Source organism: Salvelinus sp. IW2-2015, linkage group LG4p (genome assembly GCF_002910315.2).
Source record: "Salvelinus sp. IW2-2015 linkage group LG4p, ASM291031v2, whole genome shotgun sequence".
Lineage (NCBI taxonomy): Eukaryota > Metazoa > Chordata > Actinopteri > Salmoniformes > Salmonidae > Salvelinus > Salvelinus sp. IW2-2015.
Window position 1 is genome coordinate 6,826,461 of NC_036841.1, and position 18,479 is coordinate 6,844,939.

The following is an 18,479-nucleotide window of genomic DNA, read 5'->3' on the forward strand; positions in this document are numbered from 1 at the left end:
CGGAACTCGCAATTATGGGTATAAATATACTTCCGGCTCCTTWACAATTTCTTTCCTGTCAGCGGCCTCCGGTAAAATGGCGGTGCAAATCTCAAAGAAGAGGAAGGTTAGTTCACGTTTTTTACCAAAATGGTCTTCGTAACTGATGCATTTGTAGCAAATTGGGATGCCATGTGTTAGCAGCATGAGTACRGAGTTGATTGTGGTATTGATCGGTGTCCTCGTCCTCTAGTCTAAAGAGGATTGACAAAGATGTTACCTACCGGTACAACGAATCCTCACTTCGCTAGAGAACGTGCAACGGGGTGCCTTTTATACCGTACTAGCGATTAAGTATAGCCATAATAACACCATTCAAAACATTTAATTGCGAGTCTGATTGTCAGTGGTGTGTATGTAGATTGGTGATCGGTGTCCAGTTGGCTAATGTTAACGTTACATAGGTGGCAGGCTACTTAATTGTAATATTGTCACTATCCAGTTAGAGTCATAGTACTCCGTAATACTCTGTAATAGTAACTTGCTGGCCAGTGATGTCACCAACAGTTGCAGGTTCGCTAGCGACTGTGACTACAAGCATGTTCCCTGCAACCTAGCTAACAATATACTGAATTTCTGTGCCTGGTTAGTTCGTCGCGGACGGAATCTTCAAAGCCGAGCTGAACGAGTTTCTGACGCGGGAGCTTGCGGAGGATGGGTACTCCGGTGTGGAGGTGCGTGTAACCCCGACCAGGACCGAGATCATCATCCTGGCCACAAGGTAATGTTACCGGTATGTTGGTAGCTAGGGGGTTATACTGTCTTAAACAGGTGTATTGTTGGTACAAAGTACAACTTTTTTTCTCCAGGCGCAAAAGGCCTCATCGTCACTTAAAAGTATTACTTAAGTACTAAGTACTAAGGAATTCTCATAGCGGATGCTAGGTAAATGCTATTGATCACATGCGAACATTTCCTACTAGGACAGACAACCAGGCTCACGCTGTTTGCAGGAAGCACAAAATAAATATTAGGTAGCATGGATGCTGTTAACAAGAAGCTTGGTCTTTGTTAGCCAACTTAGCCACTTCTCAGTAAAAGGCACATGACAACSTGCTTGGAGTTTGCTAAAAGGCACTTAGACCATGAGAAACAAGATTCTCTGGTCTGATGACACCCAGAGTCAACTCTTCTGCCTCAATGCCAAGTGTCGTCTGGAGGAAACCTAGCACCATCCCTACGGTGAAGTGTGGTGGCAGAATCATGCTGTGGGGATATTTTTCAGAGGCAGGGACTGGGAGACTAGTCAGGATTGAGGGAAAGATGGGTGGGGCAAATTAGAGATCCTTGATGAAAACCTGCCCCAGAGCRCTGAAATTGATTTGAATCAAATGGATAATCTTGAGTTTTAAATATGAGAACCTGTTCAATACAGCTGGAACTTTCAGGAAAACAAGATGACTAACTGATTGCATAGAGCACGTTTAGTAATAGAGTGCCATTGTTGTTTCAGGACCCAGAATGTTCTGGGAGAGAAGGGCCGTCGCATCCGGGAGCTGACCGCTGTTGTTCAAAAGAGGTTTGGCTTCCCTGAGGGCAACGTGGAGGTAAACAAATGGACACGCATACACTAGACACACTACAGTTGCATACATGTACTCATTAGACAAACTCCCTAACCACAATATCAGGGAGCTGAGAACTGTGGTTCAGAAGAGGTTTGGCTTCTAAGGGCAGTGTGGAGGATAGAAGAATATGGTCGTGTGACGTTTAAATGAAAACAAGTATGAATTCCACAGATTTTTACATAGGGAAGATTTGAAGTGTGTTAATGAATGTAAAACRACTAACCTCAAGTGTGTCTGAAGGTAGAATCTGACTGGAAAAGCTCTAGCTTTCTTTGCGCTAGGCTGTTAACCAGAAACGACTTTCCTTCAGTGATGATACGATGACGAGTCGGAACGGGACACAGTCAGTCTCTGCGGTCACTAGAACAGGGTCACGTTCTGTGTCTCTGGGTTCAGTTCCCCAGAGCAGCATGTCTCTTCAATTGAAGACATCGAGGCATTTGTCTGAGAAGGACTGAATCCAGTACAGGAAATGTGTGGATTCATATGGTTTCTTGTTCGGTAGTCCGGTAGCTAGTTGGCTAAGATAAAGGTAGTCAGGGATGCATGAAGTTGTCGGCGTTCTAGAGACGGTTTCTACCACAATTAAGAATGTGAGTTGCGAGGCTACACTTCTCTGCTGTGGTGGTTCCGCGGCTCACATTGCAGCACCTGCACCAAGCGGTGTAGCCTCTCTGTATTTGTAGAATGTTAACCTCCACTCTCTCCCTCTCTAGCTGTACGCTGAGAAGGTTGCAACCCGTGGTCTTTGTGCCATTGCTCAGGCTGAATCTCTGCGCTACAAGTTGCTGGGAGGTCTGGCTGTACGTAGGTAAGCCTAACCCTGGCCGCTGACCTCCGACCTGTTGCACCTAGACACTGATCTAAGGTCCGTTATGCATTAACCTGCAATGGTGCAGGTTTCACTCTTAATGGTACAGGCTAGGGTTTGGGAAGGTAAGCGGGGTCTAGATCTGTTCAGGAGAAAGTTGCCAGAAAACTACTGTTAGCTTAGCATGCTACGATCAGTGTCTCTAGGAATCTATTGAGCAGAACATGCCCCTGTTACAGTCCACCTTCTTAAACTTCCTTTCTCATGACATACAGTAGAATGTCTCCCTTCGGTGATGATACGATGACGAGTCGGAATGGGACAGTCTGGTCTGTCTCTGGGTACACTGGGTTGGTGTCACGTTCTGTGTGTCTGGTTTCAGTTCCCCAGAGAAGCAGGTCTCTTCAGTTGAAGACATCAAGGCATTTGTCTTAGAAGGTTCATAATGTCAGATGTGATCTCATAGTCCTGTATAAGTTGACGTGTATTAAACCCATTTTCTTTCTCCTATCCCCCCCACCCCCCCTCCATTTTCGCTCCACCTTTCGTCTTTGCCCCCTCGCCTCTCTTCCTCTCGCTCTCCCCACACTCTTTTCTGCGCACTCTTCACCATCTCTTCTACCTCTCCCTCTATCCCCCCCTCCCAGAGCTTGCTATGGTGTGCTGAGGTTCATCATGGAGAGTGGCTCTAAGGGTTGTGAAGTGGTGGTTTCTGGGAAGCTGAGGGGTCAGAGGGCCAAGTCCATGAAGTTTGTTGATGGCCTGATGATCCACAGTGGAGACCCAGTCAACTACTACGTAGACACCGCTGTACGCCACGTCCTGCTCCGACAGGGTAAGTACCAAATCAACCCCTAGACACTACACTACTACTCTACCCCTAGACACTACTAATGGTTAGACAAAGTGAATACCAAATCAACCCCTATACCCTACCCCTAGATTATTCTGATCTGTCAAGGTGAGTCTCATCAACAGTAGAATTGTTGGTCTGTGGCTTTTTAAAGGTGAAATGTTTTCCTTCGGTGATGATACGATGACGAGTCAGAATGGGTCACGGTCAGTCTCTGGGGTCGCTGGGTCAGGGTCACGTTCTGTGTCTCTGGGTTCAGTTCCCCAGAGCAGCGTGTCTCTTCAGTTGAAGACATCGAGGCATTTGTCTGAGAAGGGCAGTCATATTAGTCTAGTCATTATGATCAACCTCTTACTTGCTATAGCACACATGTGCTAACCCTCATACTCTATTCCACAGTGCCTTCAGAAAGTGTTCAGACCCCTTGACTTTTCCCACATTTTGTTACGTTACAGCCTTATTCTAAAATTGATTAGTGTTTTTTTCCCCCTTCAATCTACACACAATACCCCATAATGATGACAAAGCGAAAACAGTAATAATRAAAAAATCTAATTTATTACAAGTAAAAACAAAAAAATATATATATTTACATAAGTATTCAGACCCTTTACTCGGTGCTTTGTTAAAGCACCTTTTGGCAGCGATTACAGCCTCAAGTCTTATTGGGTATGACGCTACATGCTTGGCACGCCTGTATTTGGGGAGTTTCTCCCATTCTTCYCTGTGTTCTTGGGAACCTTCAATGCTGCAGAAATGTTTTGGTACCCTTCCCCAGATCTGTGCCTCGATACAATACTTTCTCGGTGCTCTACAGACAATTCCTTTGACCTCATGGCTTGGTTTTTGCACTGTCAACTGTGCGACCTCATATGAACAGGTGTGGGCCTTCCMAAATCATGTCCAATCAATTGAATTTACCACAGGTGGATTMAAATCAAGTTGTAGAAACATCTCAATGATGATCAATGGAAACCGGATGCACCTAACCTCAATTTTGAGTCTCATAGCAAATGGTCTGAATACTTATATAAATGTAATGTTTTTTCGCTTTGTCATTATGGGGTATTGTTTGTAGATGAGCATAAAAAAAATATTTTTAAATAAGGCTGTAATGTCAAGGGGGCTAAATACTTTCCGAAGGCACTGTATACGTTTCACTGTTCTACGTCTAGGTACGCAGAATAACCGTTGGGTAGAGGGTCTGTGTGAGCACTGATGTGTTTTTTGTCTKTCAGGTGTGCTGGGCATCAAGGTGAAGATCATGTTACCATGGGACCCCAGTGGTAAGATCGGCCCCAAGAAGCCTCTGCCAGACCATGTGAGCATTGTGGAGCCCAAAGACGAGACTATCCCCTCCACCCCTGTGTCTGAGCAGAAGGGGGCCAAGCCAGAGGCCCCAGCAGCCATGCCACAGACTCCTGTACCCACCGCATAGACAGGTACTATACCCTAACACTAACCCAGCCACCGCATAGTAGAAATGTACTGTACTATAAATTAGTGGTTCTCAGCTGGTTTTGCCTCGGGACTCAAATTTAACCAGGTTGCTTCAGTTGTGACTCAATTTGCATTGTGGGGGGAAACTAGATTGATAATGTAGTAATTGTTGAGGAGGCTTGTGGTAGTGAAAGGACTCCCCATRAGTGTCATTTAAAATGCTGCACGAAAGTGTATCTCAGGGTGTGATACACTTTGTTTACTTTCAGGGCGACTATTAGTTTAGTGTTAGTTTACTCTTCCCTTCAGTGATGATACGATGACGAGTCGGAACGGGACACTGCCTGTCTGGGGTCGCTGGGTCAGGGTTACGTTCTGTGTCTCTAGGTTCAGTTCCCCAGAGCAGCGCGTCTCTTCAGTTGAAGACATCGAGGCATTTGTCTGAGAAGGGCTTCCTGACTTTATCAAATATCTGCATACCAAATGGTACCCTATTACCTTTTATATTGTGCTAACTTTTGACCAGGACCCATAGGGATCTGTTCAAAAGCAATACACTGTATTGGGAATGGGGTGCCATTTGAGTCTGACAATATACTGGTGCCTGATTAAATATTTCTAGACTACGTTGAGCATGTAGTTAAGCTACTGTTTGTAATTCATAAACTGTGATTCAGGCAGGTTTAGGTCTGGTATCCTAATGTCTGTTATTCTGTTTTTCTTCCAGGTGTCAACCATTGTTCATAGATGGAAGCAGGACCCTACATTTTCTGTACAAAAATAAAACCTGGAAAATACACCTTTTTGTTGTCTGTCTCAACTTGTGAAATATTCCTCTTCCCAAACATGGCAATTAATGAATTAGTTAATAATTGGTTGGTTTATGGTACTTTTGGAATTGGGAGAATGGCAAGGAGTCTGGGTAGATGGKTAAGGAAACGCTACCGCAATACAAAAAAAAACAACCCTTCATAACTGTCAATACCAACAAAGGACYTAAAACTAAACGGGGCTTGTTCTAAAACTCGCTGTCATGCAAAGTAATTCCTTGATGAGCTATAGGACATTCAACACGTAACTATCCCCTATCTGARGGACAACGGAACACTCTTCTGGTAATTTACCCCGATATCAAATAATATACTGGCCTTTCCACACTCGTGTTGCGGTTATTTACTTGTTGCTAGTAGCATATTTTATACTGAACAAAGCTGCAACMGTTTCAAAGATTTGACTTGAGTTACAGTTCATACGAGGAAATCGGTCAATTGAAATGCATTCAGTATGCCCTAATTTATGGATTTCACGACTGGGAAACAGATATGCATCGGGTGGTCAGATACCTTTTTTTTTTTTTAAATGGCCTCGGCATCTCATCACGATATCTGCATTCAAATTGCCATTGATAAAATGCAATTTTTTCATTGTGGTTTATGCCTACTGTTACTATAAACAAGTAACAATGTAAGTGAGTGGATGTGTGCATATATGGTGTTGAGGTGCCGAAACGAAAGAACAAGCCACATCCAACAGTGTTTACATGGAGTCTCCTCGGTGTATGGGGGACAGGTGTATTTATCCCTGTGACACACCTGAACCCAGGTGTGTCCCATTTCGCTGATGACCCACCCAGCTCTGCCCACTGATGCCATATACATGGTCTGCTGTTGTGAGGCCAGTTGGATGTACTGCCAAATTCTCTAAAGCCACCTCCAATGTTTATGGGAAAGAAACTAACATTCAATTCTCTGGCAACAGTTCTTGTGGATGGTCCTGCAGTCAGCATGCCAATTGCATGTGCCTTCAATTTGCAACATCTGTGGCATTGTGTGGTGACAACTGCGCATTTGTGGCCTTTTATTGTTCCCAGCACAAGGTTCATGCTGTTTAATTTAGATTGATATGCTACACCTGTCAGGTGGGTGGATTAACTTGGCAAAGGAGAAATGCTCACTAACGACTGTCAACAAATTTGAGAGGTAATCTTTGTGTGTGAAATGTATGGGATCATGATTTTGGTTTGCAATGGCGTTACACCACTGACAATTTGAAATGGTCCACCCACACAGACCGTGTGGTGAAGGCAMAATGGTGCCTTTTCAACCTCAGGAGGCTGAAGAAATGTGGCTTGGCCCCTAAGACCCTCAAACTTTTGCAGATGCACTATTGAGAGCATCCTGTCGGGCTGTATCACCTCCTGGTACTGGCAACTGCAGTGCTTTTCAGAGCGTGGTGCGGTCTGCCCAATGCATCACCGGTGGCACATTGCCTGCCCTACAGGACCTGATGTTACAGGAAGGCCAAAAATCAACCAGCCGAGCCATGGTCTGTTCGGGTGCATCAAAGCTGGGACTGAGGAGCTGTTTTTCAATCAAGGCGACCAGACTGTTAAATAGCCTGCCTCCACCCAGTACCCTGCCCTGAACTTAGTCACTGTCATTAGCTGGCTACCACCTGGTTATTCAACCCTATGTACATAGTCATGGGAACACTGGTCACTTTAATATTTACATACTGTTTTACTCATTTCATGTTTATACTGTACCCTAGTCAATACCACTCCGACATTGATTGTCTTGATATCTGTATATTTCTTAATTCTTTATTTTACTTTGAGATGTGTGAATTGTTAGATACTACTGCACTGTTGGAGCTAGGAACACAAACATATCGATACACACACATTTTTAACATGTTATTGCGGGTGTGACCAATAAAATTTGCTATGAAAAATGGGATCAACGCTTAACATGTTGCGTTTATATTTGTGTTCAGTGTACTTTCCCTGAAGAACTGCGCACCGTTGGGGGAAAACATGTAATTCAGTACAAACCGTCACGCACACCCGCCCGGAGTCTTGCCTGGAGATGCAGAGACCATAGAAATAGTGACGCCTGAAACTCCGTATTTGACCACGCCCACAGAAACATCTCCGCGCAATTTAGGTTGTTCGATTACCGGGCTATGGCCCGAGACATAACCAGGCAGAGGAATGAGCGCGCTTCTCAAATTGAACAGTAATCATACCACCCGATCCTACATCATTAACACACGTGCTTGACATCATGCCCCTTGTGCTGTTGTCTGTGCCCAATAATGTTTGTACCATGTTTTGTGTTGCTACCATGTCATGTGTTGCTGCCATGCTATGTTGTTTTAGATCTATCTTTATGTTGTGTTGTCTCTCTCTCTCTCTCTGTGTTTTGTCCAAAATGTATATTTAATCCCTGCCCCCGTCCCGCARGGGGCTTTTTGCCTTTTGGTAGGCCGTCATTGTAAATAAGAATTTGTTCTTAACTGACTTGCCTAGTTAAATAAATATCATTACACCGGGAAACCCGGCTCATGCCCCGGAGGCAGCCTCGTTACAAAATGCAATCACTTTTCACCCGCTACAAACTCCTCCCACATGGTGAACCGGGCCATCTTAATCGAATCCCCTCACTTGCTGTTCCTTGAGCTTGTTCTAGGGAGACTTGTTGACATCATCCAAATCATTTCCCACAACAGTCGGGAAAGAAAATGAGTCTTCCAGACTCCAGATCGCCGGGCAAACATTCTTCTCCGGGGCTACAGGTAAGGAAAGAGTGTTCATTGTGAACTAGTTATTCAGTACAAGCAACTGGAATGTTTGGAGGAAGTTGCTTATTTGTTAACTTCTTCAGCTTTTCGATTACCTTCAGCCTGAGACGCTATAAAGTAGCCAAAATGTTCTCTCTAGAATAGTCTGCTTTGTCACCGATTTACGAGTTTGTTCTAAAATAGTTAGCCTTATGGTGACAAATGTGTATTCTACACTGTTACGATCTCACGCAAATCTGGGCCAGTATTCACGAAGCGTTTCAAAGTAGGAGTGYTGCTCCAGGAACAGTTTTGCATTTTATATCATAATTAATATGATTATACGTGGGACCTGTTCCTAGAGTAGCACTTCTACTCTAAGAACTAAAAGTTCTTGGCTCTCATACTGACAAGTGTGAAGGGTGTTGCTGCTCTGCTGACCAGGCAGGTAGGCACATCCTTGAGACTACAGTATTTATCTACCGTGTAGCAGGACGATTCCTTATCGCACACTGAGTCAGTCCACTTMTTGAGACAAATAGCTTAGAAATGGAACTGCTGACTGATTGCCACATTGGTTATTAGGCAGGCGAAAATCTGATATCAACTTGGAGGGGACAATTACATGAAATTTTCTCAGGAGCAATTCCTGAGGGGACACCAAAATAGTGCTGTAACACAGACTATGTTGATATTATGTTAAATGTATATTGAGGGACCATAATCACTACTACTGGATAATTGTTAGGTACAGTAGTTAACTGAAGGGTTGTCCCAACTTGTTTAAATCATTATAATACTACTATAAAATAGTTATAGCAATGTTCCTTATCAGTGCAGTGTTCCTCTCTCTTGAAACGTTTGCAAGAGTTTGCGTTCTATAAATTGTGGGTGTGGCTGATATGGTTTTGTGTCATCACTGAGGTAACTGGACGATGCTGTGCCACTGTCCCTATAGTGTGCTGCTGGCAACAAGGTGACACCTGGTCCTGCCGTGGCTGTGCACTGTCCTCTGAAGTCTCTCTCCTTGCTCTTTCCCTTTCACCACCCTCACTGACTCAGTCTGTCTCCTAGAAAAGAAATAAGGTGTTTTGCTGTACTCCTAACTACGGTACCCAAAACTACACAATTAATCACAACAGCAATACCATTGCCTTAAACAAATCTTGGTTCAGTCACCAGTTTAAATTGAGAGTGGGGTATTCATGGCATTTTCCAATTATGTCCCTATTTACAAATCAAAAAAATTGAGAACCTTTCATAATGTTGCCAAACAAAGACTCAACAAACTTACCTGAGACTCCCTGTCTCTGCCAGTCTGTCCCTGCATATCTGTCCCCAGCTCTGCTGTCTGTGTGCCATCTGTTGCCTGCTCTGCCTAATGCATCATTGTGAATATTTTCCATTAGCATTTCACTTCTTTCTTTAGACATTTTATCAACTGGTCTTTGAATATTAGGCTACTAGAGTTCTTACTTTGCGTTTTGGTGTACTGAAAAATACTCTGCATGATATCCAGTGCTCTCTTTACACTATTATTTCACTGGAACCACATTTCTGTGCTACCTCGCGCCTCGGCTGACCCGGTCTCACGCCTGCACACCGACACCCACAGGTTCCTTACACACATGAAGCTGCAAACGATTTTGGACACTGATATAAACAGTACGTTACATTGTTATAATCATATACGCTAATTTGAGTTAATTATCTATTCAATCAAGACAGTGAATTATAGCTTTATGAACGAGTCTCAGACAATGATCACATCATAATCCGATAGAGAGAGTTTCTTGTGGGATATGGTTGCTATAAAATCTTGCTACCTGGTTACCCTTAGGTGAAAAAAAATAAACATTTCACTAGCGGAATAAAATTTCACTATATTATATGAGAGTTTTTTTGCAGTACACGAGATAACAAAAAGTATGTAATATAGTATTTTAATGAGCAATATGGTTGATTCTTAATGAGATGATTAAGAGTTCATGTAGTCAGTATGCTATTGAAGACAATTATTATCAATCATTTTACTCTAGACTATACACTTTTTATGTTAACAGGGATATATTGAATAAGAGGAACAACTACTAGCTCGCAGCTATATCTGGGAATTCAATGTAGGAATCGCATGCAAAGTTAAATATAAATTCCACCATTCTTTGACGACGCACATAATTAATATGGGAAATAAGAGTAGTGAGCGCTTTGATATAGTTATATGTAAGTATATAGAGTCATTAAGAAATTTTTATTCCCATCGATACGACTCTCGCAGCGATAATATACACGAAGTTAAAATCACACTAAGAGATGATGAATGTATACTCTCTCAATCTATGAGCTATTTGGAAAATATATGAATAAATCTCGTCATAGACATAAATAAACATTTTATTAAATACTTATTGGAAACATACACATATATAACAATAATCATCACATAATATTGAGCTATGGGAGATGAGCGCGTATTTGAGTATGTGATATAATATTTCCTCAAACTCAGATTTAGCCAGTATACTGGAAGGTAGCTACTTATACAAGGTACAGAGTATTGATCATATTAATCTGAACATATCGTCTACTTATATTAATTTTCCCGATGCAAGCGCTATGGGAAGACAGGTGCTAAGAGCATGATAGGATCAATAATCAATTGTGATGGAACGAAATGAGGTCTGTGACGCCAGGAGTCGCAATCTTATTGAATAAAAAATGTCGCACTATTAAGTGTCTATAATCATGCAACAAGTGCTTTCATTGTCGTATTATTTAATAATAATGATAATAATTAAAGATTCCATATTTATGTATTTTAATATGTATATATAATACTAGAGTAGAGATATAATATTGATGGATGAGGGAGAGAACATAATTATTAATATAACCACTAACCAGAGATTGGGTTGAGAATTAATAATGAGAGAGGGAGAAGTTCGAAAAAAGATACTACTCCGACCGAATAACCCACAGCATAGATTACATACACTGAGAGCCTTGTCATTCGGAGCGGTGTCTACTCTTTTCTTACGTAAATTATATATTATTTGAAATGGATAGTTATACAGTAGAGAGCACTATAAAACGAACTGACTTGAATGTTTATTTGTGCTTCATTGATGTGTAGTGATAGTACACAGAATAGGTGAAGTGGACCTTGACCATACTCCGTTCCTAGCCCGTTCCCTAACAGTTTCTAACCCTAACGGTCCCTGTACCTAACCTTAGCAGTCTCCCTGTCCCCAGAGTTGTTCTGTAGTGCAGCTGAACGTGGGTGGTCTTGTGTTCACCACATCTCTGTCTACGCTGCGTAAACACCCTGACTCCCAGCTGGCCTTCATGTTCAGTAGTGGTCAGCAACCCAAACTGCCCACCGACGCCAAGGGACGCTACTTCATCGACCGCGACGGGACGCACTTCGGAGCCATTCTTCAGTTCCTACGCACCCAGCGCCTGCCCACAGAGAGTGTTCTGGAGGTTTGTGACAAACACACACACTAGCCCATATGTTGGAACCCTGAACCAATGAGGTAGCCCATCATGCATTGTCATCATCCCTGAGATCTTTTGCCCCCAGTAGTTACGAAACTTCATAATATGAGAGTCCTACGTGTGGTTGTGTGTAACAGGTTTACCAGGAGGCGCTCCACTATGACGTCAGAACCCTAGTGAAGCAGCTGCAGGAATCAGCCCAGCTGTTTGGAGAAACAGTGGGGAGGCAGCAGTTCATCTCCAGGGTCCCCAACTATCTGGAGAACCTGGAGGTACAATGGCCCTGATATAATAACAATACCTAACGCCTGGGGTGATCCAGCAGCCTAATCCGCTGTCTCTGGATTACATGTATTGAACTACTGCGGCGAGCATGAGTTYGAATCCGACCCAGTGCTCTAGCACTCTCTGCGCCCATCTACTCTATCTATCCTGTCCAGTAAACACAACAAATGTGAATGGAGTGGGACTGACCCACTCCTTAAAAAAAAATACAAAAACTGCCTCTACATCGTCCCTGTCAAATAACTGATATCAATAAATATGAGATATTATTTATGGTCACTGTTATATGACTACCAGGTGTTGGTGAGAGTGGCCCGAGCAGAAGCCATCGCTGCCCGTCACTCTGCTGTCATCGTTTGTGTTCTGAGGACCGAGGAGGACCTGGGTCGCTATGACCATGCCGTCAACAACCTGGAGGAACAGGAAGTGGTGCGGTTCGGACCGTGGAAGGTGTGTAACTGTACTTGTGTTTCGGTGTGTGTACCTGTACTTAGTTTGTGTATGACTACTACTGATGCCACAAAGGCACTTTAAACTGGAAAGTTGTTTTTTTCGTGACAGTTCCTCTTTAAATGTTGCTGGGGTTTCTCTTTCAAATACTCGTTTTGATGTCTCACGATGGGATTTGCTGGATAGGAGGATCACTACGGAAGAACCAGTCACACAACGTGTTACACGGCTAGCTACCGAGACCTGGTTAGCCCACGCTGCAATACATAAGCAAACTTGGTTAGCTCGCTGGAAAGCAAGCTAACCACACTAGCATTCATACGTGCACAGCGGCAGTGTTACTAGCTCCCTTCTCGTTTATTTTAACCTACGTTCACTTGTTTGTGCTAATTAGCTTATACAGACGCTTTAGCCTTGTGGCTCTACGGTCGTGGGAGACTTATCAGCCTGAAGTCAAAAACCGCGCCCATGCGGTTCCCTTTGGCTAGCACTGTGCTAGCTAAAGCGCACCTTAGCCACGCAAGGTAGCTGCTAGCTAGCTAATGCCTTACTAGCCTCGTGGCTATAGCGTTCATACTGTGCTAACTAGCCATTAGCCGCAAGGCTTCTAACAAGCTAATCACTGGAACCACCACGTTCTTGCGCTTACGGTTCCATAATTGCGAGAAAGGATTATCACTTTTTTGTGCTTCAACTGCTTGGAAGGGAACATGCTCAGGCAGCACTCGACGACCCCAAGTACTGTGAGCACTGCAAAACGCTGACTACGGCGTGTTTGAGGAGGAGGCTCAATTGTGCCTCTGTCACCCCCCCTTCACTGCAAATCCACCAGACGAGGATGAGCTTCAGCTCCACACAACCCCGACCCCATTTGTGGCGAGGTTATGGATTCAGATTGTCATTGGGTCTACACTCATGTAGCCTTAATTAATTAATGCATCTAGCAAAATATTCACTTTTTTTGTAGAAAGAAATGTTGGGACACATAAAAGGGGCTGAGATACAGGTCCAGAGACTGAAGAGGAAGTGAGAGACCCCACAATAAAAAATAAAAAAATCTTGTTCAATGAACTAAGTAGATCATAGACACCAATGCAATAGCAACTGGCTATGGCAGACACTCAGTTAAATAGACTAGAACAACAACAACAAAAATGGCATGGTAAAACGCCTTAGTGAACTACGCTATATATACAGACGTATGTGGAAACCCCTTCAAATTAGTGAACTCGGCTATTTCAGCCACACCCATTGCTGACAGGTGTATAAAATTAGGCACACAGCCATGCAATCTCCATAGACAAACATTGGCTGTAGAATGGCCTTACTGAAGAGCTCAGTGACTTTCAACATGGCATCGTTAGTTTGTAAAATGTCTGCCCTGCTAGAGCTGCCCGGGTCAACTGTAAGTTGTGAAGTGGAAACTTCTAAGTGCAACAACCGCTCAGCCATGAAGTGGTAGGACACACAAGCTCACAGAACGGAACCGCCGAGTGCTGTAGCACGTAAAAATAGTCTGTCCTCGGTTGCAACACTCACTACCAAGTTCCAAACTGCCTCTGGAAGAAATGTTAGCACAAGGACTGTTAGTCTGGAGCTTCATATCGATACACCCGCAATAACATGTTAAAAATGTTAGCCACCCYTTGCCTTGATGACAGCTTTGCATGCTCTTGGCATTTTCTCAACCAGCTTCATGAGGTAGTCACCTGGAATGCTTTTCTAACAGTCTTGAAGGAGTTCCCACATATGCTGAGCACTTGTTGGCTGCTTTTCCTTCACTCTGCGGTCTGACTCATCCCACAACATCTCAATTTGGTTGAGCTCGGGGGATTGTGGAGGCTAGGTCATCTGATGCAGCACTCCATCACTCTAAATCTAGGTAAAATAGCCCTTACACAGCCTGGAGGTGTGTTGGGTCATTTCCCTTTGAAAAACAAATGATAGTCCCACAATGCCCAAACCAGATGGGATGGCGTATCGCTGTAGAGATTGCTGTGGTAGTCTGCTGTTTAAGTGTGCTTTGAATTCTAAATAAATCACAGACCGTGTCACCTGGACTGCACCCCCATACCATAACACCACCTCCACCATGCTTTACGGTGGGAAATACAAATGCGGAGATCATCCGTTCACCCACTCCTCGTCTCACAAAGACACGGCGGTTGGGACCAGAAATCTCCAATTTGGATTCCAGACCAAAGGACAGATTTCCACTGAGCTAATGTCCATTGCTCGTGTTTCTTGGCCCAAGCAAGTCGTCTTATTGGTGTCCTTTAGTAGTGGTTTCTTTGCAGCAATTTGACCAAGAAGACCTGATTCACAGTCTCCTCTGAACAGTTGATGTTGAGATGTCTGTTTTTATTTTTTTATTTTATTTTTTATTTTACCGTTATTTTACCAGGTAAGTTGACTGAGAACACGTTCTCATTTGCAGCAACGACCTGGGGAATAGTTACAGGGGAGAGGAGGGGGATGAATGAGCCAATTGTAAAACTGTTACTTGAACTCTGTGAAGCATTTATTTGGGCTTCAGTTTCTGAGGCTGGTATCTCTAATGAACTTCTCCTCTGCAGCAGAGGTAACTCTCTGGGTCTTCCAATCCTGTGGCGTCCTCATGAGAGCCAGTTTCATCATAGCGCTTGATGAWATTTTCCGGATTGACTGACCTTCATGTCTTAAAGTAATAATGGACTGTCGTTTCTCTTTGCTTATTTGAGCAGTTCTTGCCATAATATGGACTTGGTCTTTTACCAAATAGGGCTATCTTCTGTATACCCCCTACCATGTCACAACACAACTGGAAGGAAAGAAATTCTCACAAATGTAACTTTAACAAGGCACACCTGTTAATTGAAATGCATTCCAGGTGACTACCTCATGAAGCTGGTTGAGAGAATGCAAAGGGTGGCTAATTTGAAGAATCTGAATTTGTTTAACACTTTTTTTGGTTACTACATGATTCCATACGTGTTATTTCATAGTTTTGATGTCATCATTATTATTCTGCAATGTAGAAAAATAGTAAAAATAAAGAAACCCTGGAATGAGTAGGTGTTCTAAATCTTTTGACCGGTAGTGTGTTTCCTTTGCAGCAGCACACTTTCGTGGTCTTGCTCCGATGGGAAAATGGAGGATCTGCACTTTACTCCCAAGCGCCCTCCTCCCCTATACTCTCCCCTTTGCGCCTTTTCAGGTTTCCTGCCAGGTTGTCCGCTCTCCCTCTGGTCTCATCAGACAAATGGAGCATGATGACAGATTGCCAGTTGGCATTTATCATGGTCGTCTTCCCATGCCCTGCAGCATTTTGCCTCGAAACTGTCTCTTGTGCGCAAGCGAACATTCATGAGTGCACCTCCTCGGAACTCCACCAGGGGGTGCCACCACTTTAGGTGAGCGAGGAAGGGAATGAAACCTGACAACACTTTCCCATTCTTTTGGTGGATTCCTGTCGCTCTCGCACAGTTCATTACTGGAGTTTCATATGTTTGGGTTCCCAGGGGATCAGGCTTTCTTGACTTACTACGAAACTCACTTTTTGGGATTTTTTGTCAAGCCATCGGCAGCTCGGCTCAATTGATGGAGAACCCYGTCTATTGAGCTAGAGGACAGTCTACAGTATTTAATTACCTATACTTTTTTTTTTTAAATTAAGAAAAGAGAAAGGGGGGGAACAGCACCCTTATCAGGCGACAGAGCCCCAGACAGCTATCTGGTACTCCCAAGTCCACAACGCTCAGGCTTTCTCCTCATCCCTTTTTTTTTTACCCTGCCCTTGGTTCACGCAGTTGGACCACTGCCTGCTTTGCCTCCTTTTACTGGAGCGAGCGGCTGAGGATACTTTTGCTGTTGTTAACCTTCCTCCTCAGAGTAGAGCCAAGACAGATCAGACACTGCTTTACTGCAAGGGTGATATCTTGTTTTTTTCTCTCTGGTAAGCAGAGTGATGGAACAAGCCTTATCACTCATCTTAGAGCCTCTCAACAGCCAGGGAAGCTCTGGTTGCCAGAGATCACTCTCCTGCTTTACAACCAGCTCTGGCAGCTACCATTACCCAGGGATCTTTTGGCCCAAGCAAACAAGTTTTCCACCCTGCCCCAGGAACCATTGCCCTCTGGGCCTGGCCCATGAGCGGATGAMTCTGAATGCGACAAGCTTTCCACTCCGAGTCAATGAGACTATCCAGAGTGCCGGTGTCTCTTCTACACTGTATGGAACTAGTGGTGTGTTTTTGAGAAGTGGCTATCCCATTGGATAGTGGAGGCTGTTATACAGGCCACCCCACATACATTTGAGGTTTTACCGACTGGATGTCACTACACCTTTCTTTGGCGCATACTGCCCTCAGTGTCGGAGCCTGAGGGTTGATCATGTCGCACCGTGATACGGGAGTTGGGCATATCCCATAGTGAAACATTGAATCAAGTATTTGAAAGCTAACTCAAGATTAATTGCGTAACCCCGGGTTCTCTGAGAATATTGGTGCGATGTCTCACTGCATTTCCCTGCTCGCATGAGTGCAGTGAAGAAGAGGCATGCTTGAGATTGATCAGTGTGGGGAGAGTGGCGCCTTATAAAGAGGGAGGGACACCTCATTCGCCATTCAACCTATCTGTCTCCGACAGACGTTGTGTGATTGGTTCTCCCGTAGCGATCCGCCTATCCAGTGAATCCCATAGTGAGACATCATTCACACTCATATTCTCAGAGAACCAGGGTTAGGCAGAGAACATGGGTTACGCAAGTAACCTTGAGTTGTGCGGTTTCTGTTTCTCTCATTGTGTGTGTTTGTGTGCGCTACAGGCCCCTCCGACTGCCATTGACCTGTTGGACTGCATCAAGATGGATGTAGAGGCCAGGGGATACAAAGTGAGATACGAGCCTCACAGCTCAGACAGAGGCTTTCTGTTCAAGACCAATGATGGCTTCCTGTACAAACTCATCTTCACTTGGTGGTAACAGAATGACAAGTGTGTGGTGTAGAACATCTTCTGATTCTCTACACTTCTCCAGAAGTGTGCTCTCCCCCTCATGCATTTAAAACCATTAGATTTTTGTTAACGAGTCTGCAAGGTGTTTTCACCATATTTATTACACCAGTCCGTTCCTTTTAAATCCACGAGGGGGACTGAATGAGTGCTCACTTCACCCTTCACTTTCCCAGACAGACACGTGCACAGAGATCCTATTATATTAGAATCTATTTAGAAATTAATTGGATCATATTGAAGTTCTAATGTGTCATTCTATGGAGGTGTGTATTTATAGATGTACACTCCCCTACGTATTTATTTGGACAGTGAAGCTACAAACGTTTAATTGGGATCTGTACTCCAGCATTTGGATTTGAGATCAAATGTTTCATATGAGGCGACAGTACAGACTGTCAACTTTTATTTTAGGGTATTTTCATACATATTTACTGTTTTATGTATCTACCCCCCCATTTGAAGGTGTGTAACACTGGTTAACCCTATCAATCCCGAGACAACAGCAAAAATCAGCATGTCAAACCAAAAACAGGTTTTTCAAAATGTTTGCTAATTTATAATACAAAAAAAMCACAGAAATATCACATTTACATAGGTATTCTGACCCTTTACTCAGTACTTTGTTGAAGCACCTTTGGCAGCAATTACAGCCTTGAGTCTTCCTGCGTATGACTCTACAAGCTTGGCACACCTGTATTTGGGGAGTTTCTCTCATTCTTCTCTGCAGATGCTCTCAAGCTCTGTCAGGTTCGATGGGGAGCGTTGCTGCACAGCTATTTTTAGGTCTTTCCAGAGATGTTCAAGTCCAGGCTCTGGCTGGGCCACTCGAGGACATTCAGAGACTTGTCCCGAAGCCACTCCTGCTTGGTCTTTGCTGTGTGCCTAGGGTCGTTGTCCTGGTGAATATTCGCCCCAGTCTGATGTCCTGAAAACTCTGGAGCAGGATTTCATCAAGGATCTCTCTGTACTTTGCTTCGTTCATC

At 43.8% G+C, this 18,479-nt stretch overlaps 2 protein-coding genes and 4 non-coding genes across 7 annotated transcripts; all 6 read left to right on the plus strand.

The window, feature by feature from the left end:
* The first annotated feature begins 1 nt into the window (after window position 1).
* rps3 (ribosomal protein S3) lies at window positions 2-5,510 on the plus strand. Its single transcript, XM_023981353.2, has 7 exons — window positions 2-106; window positions 630-760; window positions 1,493-1,586; window positions 2,324-2,418; window positions 3,066-3,253; window positions 4,510-4,713; window positions 5,439-5,510. Exons 1-6 carry the CDS (start codon window positions 77-79, stop codon window positions 4,707-4,709), a joined length of 738 nt encoding a protein of 245 aa, XP_023837121.1. The 5' UTR covers window positions 2-76; the 3' UTR covers window positions 4,710-4,713; window positions 5,439-5,510.
* On the plus strand, window positions 1,912-2,060 carry LOC111960813 (small nucleolar RNA SNORD15). Its single transcript, XR_002876919.1, has one exon. It is a non-coding gene; the product is annotated as a small nucleolar RNA SNORD15 (small nucleolar RNA).
* LOC111960801 (small nucleolar RNA SNORD15) lies at window positions 2,706-2,857 on the plus strand. The gene has a single exon (XR_002876907.1). It is a non-coding gene; the product is annotated as a small nucleolar RNA SNORD15 (small nucleolar RNA).
* On the plus strand, window positions 3,439-3,587 carry LOC111960811 (small nucleolar RNA SNORD15). Its single transcript, XR_002876917.1, has one exon. It is a non-coding gene; the product is annotated as a small nucleolar RNA SNORD15 (small nucleolar RNA).
* On the plus strand, window positions 5,015-5,161 carry LOC111960812 (small nucleolar RNA SNORD15). Its single transcript, XR_002876918.1, has one exon. It is a non-coding gene; the product is annotated as a small nucleolar RNA SNORD15 (small nucleolar RNA).
* Window positions 5,511-8,151: 2,641 nt separating the features above from the next.
* kctd14 (potassium channel tetramerization domain containing 14) lies at window positions 8,152-17,984 on the plus strand. Of its 2 annotated transcripts, none has more exons than XM_023981387.2 (5): window positions 8,152-8,287; window positions 11,510-11,755; window positions 11,908-12,042; window positions 12,353-12,505; window positions 17,309-17,984. In XM_023981387.2, the coding sequence occupies exons 1-5, from the start codon at window positions 8,234-8,236 to the stop codon at window positions 17,462-17,464; spliced, it is 744 nt and encodes a 247-aa protein (XP_023837155.1). In that variant the 5' UTR covers window positions 8,152-8,233; the 3' UTR covers window positions 17,465-17,984. The 2 variants fall into 2 exon arrangements, with proteins under 2 accessions (XP_023837155.1, XP_023837162.1); XM_023981394.2 differs by having other exon boundaries at window positions 11,525-11,755.
* The last annotated feature ends 495 nt before the right edge of the window (window positions 17,985-18,479 follow it).

Coding starts and splice junctions, on each gene's coding strand:
- rps3 (XM_023981353.2), top strand. CDS start 77: ATGGCGGTGCAAATCTCAAAGAAGAGGAAG. Junction 107..629: donor AAATCTCAAAGAAGAGGAAG/GTTAGTTCACGT, acceptor GTGCCTGGTTAG/TTCGTCGCGGACGGAATCTT. Junction 1,587..2,323: donor TCCCTGAGGGCAACGTGGAG/GTAAACAAATGG, acceptor CTCCCTCTCTAG/CTGTACGCTGAGAAGGTTGC.
- kctd14 (XM_023981387.2), top strand. CDS start 8,234: ATGAGTCTTCCAGACTCCAGATCGCCGGGCAAACATTCTTCTCCGGGG. Junction 12,043..12,352: donor ACTATCTGGAGAACCTGGAG/GTACAATGGCCC, acceptor TATGACTACCAG/GTGTTGGTGAGAGTGGCCCG. Junction 12,506..17,308: donor TGCGGTTCGGACCGTGGAAG/GTGTGTAACTGT, acceptor TGTGCGCTACAG/GCCCCTCCGACTGCCATTGA.